This window comes from Osmerus eperlanus, chromosome 12, assembly GCF_963692335.1.
Source record: "Osmerus eperlanus chromosome 12, fOsmEpe2.1, whole genome shotgun sequence".
Lineage (NCBI taxonomy): Eukaryota > Metazoa > Chordata > Actinopteri > Osmeriformes > Osmeridae > Osmerus > Osmerus eperlanus.
In genome coordinates this window covers 10,967,501-10,976,219 of record NC_085029.1, presented here as the reverse complement: position 1 = coordinate 10,976,219, position 8,719 = coordinate 10,967,501, and the positions used below count along the sequence as shown (strand labels likewise).

Sequence of the window (8,719 nt, the reverse complement as noted above, 5' to 3'; positions counted from 1 at the left end):
TTGTCTGCCCATATCCTCTGCAACTGCTGCACCTGCTGAAACGTCCTCCTGCTCCCGCAGTCCCCTTTCTGCACTCCGTTTCCCAGGGGGCCCAGCGCAGGCCTCCCCTGGTCAGACTGACACAGATCCCTGTCGCCGCGGCGACTCTGATAACAGTGAAGTAAATGGAGGTTGTCATGCCGACACCTCAAAGGGGCCGTCACTCAGTGGCAACTTTATAGACCTTCCCATCCTGCCTGTGATGGACAGGAGAACACATACGGGCTGGGAGACGGGGGCTAAAAACGCTCTCTCCCTCCCTCTCTCTCTTCTCTCTCTCTCTCTCTCTCTCTCTCTCTCTCTCTCTCTCTCTCTCTCTCTCTCTCTCTCTCTCTCTCTCTCTCTCTCTCTCTCTCTCTCTCTCTCTCTCTCTCACCCCCTCTCTCTCTCCCTCTCCGCTCTCTCTCTCTCTCTCTCTCTCCTTCTCTCTCTCTCTCTCTCTCTCCTTCTCTCTCTCTCTCCCTCTATCTCTTTCTCCCTCTCTCTCTCTTCCTCTCTCTCCCTCCATCTCTCTTTCTCTCACTCTGTTCTTTATCTAGCCATTTCTCAGAACCGGTCCTCTCCCTATCCATCCTTTCTTATTATAGTAATGCCTCCAGTGTTTGTAAAAACTCCGTCCCGGGGTAGGAACTAACCTTCTCTGTCCTGTGTTTCCGGTGGGGCAGGCGGAGGAGGTGGCGCAGACAGAGGGCTCCCAGCAGCTGCAGCTGCAGCTGCAGCTGTCAGACTCCTCGGAGAAGCAGCAGCCCAAGAGGTTACACGTCTCCAACATCCCCTTCCGCTTCCGGGACCCCGACCTCAGACAGATGTTTGGGGTGAGTGTTGAGCCCACTGGCACACAATACAGCGACAGCACACAATCCTACCGCACAATGCGTCACTATCACACCCTACTGTTGTACTACCCAATACTACCACACAATAATATACGACACTACATAACATGACATATCACTACCATACAGTAGAATATAAAACAAAAGTCAGTCCTCAGCAATGGCCAACACACAGCACACAACACATCAGAAGACATCAAAGATCACAGACATCACACGCGCATCAAAGCAACAAAACACAGCACAGTCCCAGCCACAGCTAAACCCCGTGGCATCAGGATCTACCGTGGTGCATCCAATCAAAACAAAGCCACCCAACTCAGAAGAAAGAACATGCTGCACCCTCAACCTTGAACACACTGAGGATCCCCAGGGGGCAGAACAAGAGGTGGGCAGAAAGATCTAGAAGATAGCATTCTCATTCTCTGCTGGGTCTGACATACTGCTGTAGTCTCATAAAGCACATCATAAGCACATCTCCCGACTAGGAAACATAGGGAAAATAGTGTTGACCTAGCACACACACACACAAACGCACATGGTCAGAGACATGGACACAAACACACACGCAGTTACACACACAAACACAAAAAGACACATACACCTGATATCCCATAATAAACTGTGACTCTTGGAGACTGTCCTGCCCTGTCTTCGGTAAAGATATTCTTGTCATAACTTTTAGAGACATGCTAAATAATTCACCCTTTAACCTCCACACAGCTTTCTGCCCAAATTAGGATAAGGAATGAATGTTTTATCTATGGGGGCTGCCCTTAACCAGTCCTTGGAGGGTAAGCAGACATGTCCCTGTGGTTCAGAAGGAATGTGTTTAGTCATTTAGACTGACAGAGCAAACCATCCTAGACCAGGCCGGGCTGAGCTCACCCTCATCCTCACCCTCACCCTCCAGGTTGGGTCCGCTAATGTGAAGCTGCGGGTAATCTTCCATCCTAGTGAGCAAGATCTAGGTTCTAGATCCATCCTCCATCCTCAATCTACCCAGTTTTCTGGTCATCTCACCCCAGCCAGCTCTAACCAGAACCCCCCTCACCCCAGCCAGCTCTAACCAGAACCCCCCTCACCCCAGCCAGCTCTAACCAGAACCCCCCTCACCCCAGCCAGCTCTAACCAGAACCCCTTTATCCCCAGAAGAACTCAGAATACCTCAGTGACAGAGCTCTGTGGAAAGTTCCTCCATCGAATTGTGAGGAGAGTCCTGGAACTGTCAGTTCACAGGCTGTCCGCGTGGCTCTGTGGAGAGTTGAGCCTTGGAGATACTGAGACTCTCTGCTGGTGTGATTACTTGGAGAAAGACAGAAAGACAGAAAGCGAGAGAAAGAGAGGTAGAAAAAGATAAAGAGGTAGGCAGGACAAAAAACGACCGCAGAGACACTGAAATGACAGCCTGTTCCCAGGCGCTTGAGAAACACATACATGGAGAACCAGTGTGTGTGTGCTTGTGTGTGTGTGTATGTGTGTGTTGGCATTAGCTGGCTTGTTAGTGGAAAAAGTATAGAGAAGCGAGGGATGGTGTGTTTGCTGGTGTCAGTGTTCAAGCCTGGCTCTAACATCTCCTGTAATAGGAGGCTGGAGACTTATCCCTACTCTGAAGGACTGGAACATCTGTTCCCTCCGGCTCAGTGCTCCAGAGAGGGGCACCCGTCCCCCTCGCCTCCCCAGCCTCAGAGCCCTTGATCTGGGGAGAGGAGTGGAGATGGAAGGGTCCCGCCATGGAGAGTCAATTAATGGGATTCCTCAGCGCGGTTAAAAGGGAGTTTATCCTCATTAGGTGTGTGTTGGGTGACAGCTCCTGTTAGGGGCGTCGGGAGGATTTACGTGTATGTGTGTGTGTGTGTGTGTGTCAATGTAGGACTGGGAGTCTCTGACTCAACACTCCCCAGTCACTTAGCAGAGTCTCCAAGGCTCTGAGCACTGCAACACAATTAGCCAGTGACACCGAGAGAGGAGAGGAGAGACGGGGGAGAGAAGAGAAAGGGAGGACCCCAGAAGAGAAGGATTGGAAGAGACAGACAATCTGGTCGCCCTTACGACAATCAGTGGTGCTCAGAGCTCCTCTCAAGCTGTTAGAAGCCGGGGTGCGAAGAACCAGGCCCCAGAGGTCTGATGGGGTGGCAGGGGTAGGGGTAGGGGAGGCTATCAAGAGAAGCCTCATTTCTCTCTTTTTTTTTGGGGGGGGGGGGGGGGGGGTGGCAGTTGGGGGATGTGGGGTGACTACATGCACTTAAACTATCTCCAGTAAAGTTTTGGGGGGGGATGTTTAAAACGAATAGTTTTTCAAACTTGTTTTTCCAGCTTTCCTTTTTTTGTCTTAAGAGCCGTCAGGACACATTTTGATGGTTACATTCTCTCTTGGGTAGTGTGGAAAATAACTTCACACATATACACACACCACAGTTTTTCCCCATCTAAAACATATTTTTACTGTTTAATAGAGTTGGGGTATCATATTCGGTTGTTGACATGTCTCCACCACATCCCCACACTAAGGCTTTACCAGAGCATTCCAGCTAATGGACCTCTCAGCTGCAGACATTATACTGCAGCAATATCAGGACATCAATGCTGGTCTTGTAAAGAGAAGCAGCCCACCATATGTTGAATGGTTATCTCTGATTATCTCGATCTGCACAATCGACTCCCTGAAACTATTACGGTCCAAATTCCAGCAGTGGAAAGTCTACAGAATAAGTGGTTGGTGATTGTGTGTGCATGTGTGCTTTTGTGTGTGTGTGTGTGTGTGTGTGTCTGCGTCAGTGTGTCTGTGTGTGTTTACGTGTGCATCTGTGTGTATGTGAATCTGTGTGTGTATGTCTCCAAGCCTGCATCAGAATGTTTGGGTGTGTGTATAACAGTGTGAATCTGTGTGTGTGTGTGTGTGTGTGTGTGTGTGTGTCTGTCTGTCTGTCTGTCTGTCTGTCTGTGTGTGTGTGTGTGTGTGTGTGTGTCTGTCTGTCTGTGTGTGTGTGTGTGTGTGTGTGTGTGTGTGTGTGTGTGCGCGTGTGTGGGTGTGTCAGCAATGGCCTCAGAGCAGTGAGACACTGGTTCATTACCCATCCTTATTAGACTTTAATTCCTAATTAGGGAGAACAGATTTAGGGGAAGGCCAGGCTTCGTATGAAGCTCTAATGGTTAGTGGAATAACTGGCATTCAGAGAAACACTCCACTCATTGAAGGCTCTTATCCTCCCAACCACCACCACCACCTCACCTCTGGATTCCCCCACACTTAATCTGTGGTCATTCAGGAAGAGGTGGAGGAACATCTCACCTCTCACTAATTCAAATAAAGTCCATCAAGAGAAAGAAAAGCACACTACTTCATCTGACTCAGCCCACACACAGACTGGTGTATTTATCAACATGTAGATGAGGATCTGGGAGTGTCTGCTTGCACAACATGAGGCAGCTGATAGCTTCATCCAGCTGTGCTGAGAGACAGGGAGCCAGAATGTCAGCGGTCGGCTCCTGCGGTGCAGCAGTTGCACTGGGCTCTGTTCACTCAAAGCCACGCAGAGTGAAACCCAGCATCTGATGCTGCAGCTACCTCTGTACCCTGGAGAGGGGCCGCACCATGTTTAATTAATACGCAGGCACTTAGCCAGCCGGCCGCAAGAGGGTCCTCACTGTCCCCCCCACCCCCATTCCCAGAGGCAGGGATCCTTAATGAATCATTACACACACACACACACACACACACACACTGCAGAGGTGGGCTTCAGGTAAGGGTGTGTGTGAGTGTGTATGTGCGGGTGGCACTCCAGTGTGAGGTTTCCATCAGAGTCTCTCCTCTAATGGAGTTTTAATGGTTGCAGTTCCTCCCGTAATCACTACTGCTAGATGTCTCCACACGCCAGGCAGCTCTCAGCATTCCACACAGGAACTGCTGCTGCAGCCTAATGTAGGGAACATTCTACATTCTGATTACCCATAAGGCCTTTCTTCCTCCGTCCCATCTATCTCTATCACTCTCTCTCTCTCTCTTGTCTCTTTCTATGAATGTGAGGGTGGTATGTTGGGTTAGGGTGAAGTAGGAGAATGATGGGATTGTGATGGAACTTGCTCATTTACCAATGTGGAGAGATAAAGCTTCACCTGCACACACACACACATAAACCCTCACCGTTAGAGCTACTGAGATGTGTTTGGTCTCCATGTGGTGCCAGGTAATGAGTGCTGATGAAGGGCTTTAGAGTGTTGGTTTAGGAAAAGGGAACATAGAGGATCACAAATCAGCCATGACACCGTCTCACCAGCTCTCCATGACTGTAACACACACACACACACACACACACACACTGTTCAGTTGTTTATATTTCACCGGCACCACAGGCCTATTGAATCTGAAACGAACAGTTAAAATCTCCCGTCTCTGTTTGGGAGCACACACTGAGAAAAAGTTTGTGTCTGCCTCTGTGTGTGTTTTTGCAGATTTGCATCATTGTGTGTGTGTGTGTGTGTGTGTGTGTGTGTTTGCAATAGCTGGGCCAGGCATGTCTGTGTGTGTGGCTGTGTGTGTGTGTTCCGCGGCCTCACAGCCAACTGACAGGGTAATTAGTTCTAATGAAATAAGATGGCCGTTGTAGACAACAATTAAAGGCTGCTTTCATTCCAGTCATTAGGAGACTGGAGGATCGCTCTTAATTCTGCTCTGCTGCTAATGACCTGCTGACACACCACCTAGATAAAATACCTGGACTTGTTACACATCACACACACCTGCTCTCTCTCACACACACACACACATCACCCACCTGCTCTCACACACCTGCTCACACACACAGTTGCTCACACACATATCCATTTGCATGCACATGCTCAGAGGAGTAGAGGATTCCCCTTCTTTGTGAGGAGGTGCAGTGTGTGTGTGTGTGTGTGTGTGTGTGTGTGTGTGTGTGTGTGTGTGTGTGTGTGTGACCTTGCCTGTGCTACGCTAGGTCTAGAATGTTTATTTATTTATTGAAATAAACTTTTTGATTCAAGTCCTGTTCTGGTGAAACCAGCTGAAGCTTAACATTAGCATAGCACTGGTGACCTGCTACTGCATGCCCTCACACATACAGACACACACACAGCCAGACAGACACACAGCCAGACACACACACTCACACAGACAGACATACACCCACAGACACTCACACACACACAAACACATACACACTCTAACAGGCCAACGCCTAAAAAACACACTAGTTGTCATATAACACCATAACCATGACAACCCCCAGCTAGGCCGGAGAGGAGGTGTGGTCTCCCCACCCCCCTCAGTCTGGCTCTAATCAGCCAATTAAGATGAGGAATTGGTCCAATCAGGAACATTATTACTGAGATCAGATAAGGCTGTAGGAGACCAGTGCATAACGACCAGGCGATGATCACCGTGGTGACAGGTAATTACCATGATGATGGCGGCCTTCATCACTGGGGAAAATAAACAAATGTATGGTTTATATTATCGCTGCTCTTGATTGGTTATTCTTCCTGCTATCTACCCTGGTTGTTATTAAGAAAGGTTCTCGTTCTCTAGAGAGAGATGAGCGAGGATGTGTGTGTGTGTGTGTGCGTGTGTGTGTTTGTGTGTATGTGGGTTCACACAACACAGTGACAGCCACTGTGAGGGCCGCTGGTACGAACAAAAGATGTGATTTCGGTTCTACAACTTACCGCCCTGCCTCTCTCTCGCCCCCCACTGGCGCCCTGCCCGCTTTTGTCATTAAGCTCCGCCCTCTGGCGGTGTGTGTTTTCAGGCTGAAGTAGCTTTGGACCAGGTGTGTTAATAGTGCATAGAGCAGTATAGTGGTGTTACTGTAAGAGTGAATGGGGCAGTATAGTAATGTTAAGAGAACAGGGCAGTACTGTAAAGAGTGTTTAGGGCTGTACAGTGTATACTCTTAATGGACTAGGTTGACAGTAAAGGATTCTATTTCAGAGCCAGGGTGAGAGTTGTAATTATTGGGAATGTGACATTCTAATATTTTCTTTTTCTCTCTCCCCCTCTCTCTCTCTCTCTCTCTCTCTCTCTCTCTCTCTCTCTCTCTCTCTCTCTCTCTCTCTCTCTCTCTCTCTCTCTCTCTCTCTCTCTCTCTCTCTCTCTCCCCCTCTCTCTCTCTCTCTCTCTCTCTCTCTCTTCTATTCCACCTCTTTGTCTCTATCTCTGTGTCTCTCTCTCTCTTTATGACTCCCACTATCTCTCTCTCCAGCAATTTGGGAAGATTTTAGACGTGGAGATTATTTTTAACGAGCGAGGCTCCAAGGTAAGTGTGCTGTAACCCTCATCTGTCAATTTACTGTGCGTCCCTCTCTCTTCCTCTTCCTCTCTCTCTCTCTGTCTCTCTCTCTCACCCCCTCTCTCTTCCTCACTTTCCCTCTCCCTCTCTCTTTCTACACCCCTGCGCTCCCCCCTCTCTTCATCCCCCTCTGTGTAATAATGACCATGGCTCCTGGGTGTCCTGGTGCCTGGGGGCTCTCTCTCAGCCTCCCCCTCCTGCCACACTCTGGGACATTGAGGAGGACAGCTAGAGCTCAGTTAGCTTACTGCTGACACTGGACTTCTCCAAGCACTCTAACACACACCCGCTTAACCATGCTCTGACACACACACATGCACACACACACATATATATACACACATATATATATACATACATACAATTTTTATATGCTGAGTCTGTCAACCTTATAAGCACAGTCGTTTATACAGCTAGAATAAGATGTGCGTGTATCTACAATACAAACCATACATGGTCAACAATACTGTAAATCATACAGTATCCAGCCTTTCACCAACAAGTCCACAGCAAATCCTCTCAGTGTACCTGCCTTATGCTAAACACAGTTTAGAAACTCTTCACTTCCTGAGGAAACATCATAGTATTCTAGAACAATATATGTGTCTCTGAGGGGTTCTCTTCCTCTGTCTCTCTCTCTCTCCCTCTCTCTCTCTCTCTCTGTGTACCCTCATTACTTCAGCAAGAAAAGAAAACAGAGATTAAGAGAGAGGAAGAAAATGGAGAGAAAGAGGGATGAGAGACAGAGCATGGAAAGAGAGAGAGAGGATAGAGAAGAGGACAAATAAAATAACAAGAAAGAAAACAAGAAAGAGAGAGATAAGGAGAGATGTGAAAAAGGAGGGGGGGACAAAAACAGTGATACTAAAATGTCAGGAGGATTAATTATGCTGCTCTATGTGGTAAACCTATCAGTGTTATCTATGGGTCAGAGGGCTGTTTCTGCTGGGAGGCTGGGTGTACATACCAGATCATACTGCAGTACACACAGGACGTGCTGCTATAAGTATTGTATATACCCCCAAATACTTGTATTTACTACTACTACTAATAATAATAATAATACTAATACTTAATCTGGCTGTGAATACACAGTTATTACAGCCTTCCACATACCCAAAGTATTACAGTTCAACATGCCTGTCTGTGTGTGTGTGTGTGTGTGTGTGTGTGTGTGTGTGTATGTGTTTGTGTGCGTGGCAGGTGAAGAGTGTGTGTATCTTGGATTTGGTAGGCAAGCCTAACTGTCTAGCATCCAACTCTTTTTCCTCCAGTAGAAATACTGTCATAGCCGGCTGTCCCCAATACACCAAAACACAGTAAAGACACCATTGAGAGCGGGGACACACTCTGCCTCCTTCAAACCCAATTACAGAGAAGCGAAGGGATAGTCACTGGGCTATGTGAACGAGCTGCATCTCCAGGCCCAGACAAGCGGGCCTCCTGAGCGAGCTGCGCCCGGGGGCTGTGCGTCACAGCTGAGTGACGCTGGGGGGATTGTAATTGTGTGGCACTTATCTACTCCCCCACAGGACC

The 8,719-nt window shown here is 48.3% G+C and overlaps 1 protein-coding gene across 2 annotated transcripts in view; it reads left to right on the top strand.

Annotated features, from left to right (window-relative positions):
• The first annotated feature begins 709 nt into the window (after positions 1–709).
• Positions 710–8,719, top strand: part of rbfox3a (RNA binding fox-1 homolog 3a) — a 31,989-nt gene continuing 23,979 nt past the window's right edge. Inside the window, exons 1-2 of one of the 2 annotated variants that reach the window (XM_062475272.1) lie at positions 710–854; positions 7,097–7,150. In XM_062475272.1, the coding sequence (XP_062331256.1) occupies positions 846–854; positions 7,097–7,150 (63 nt within the window). In that variant the 5' untranslated portion in view covers positions 710–845. The remainder of the gene's footprint in view (positions 855–7,096; positions 7,151–8,719) is intronic. The other variant, XM_062475271.1, reaches the window with a different exon arrangement.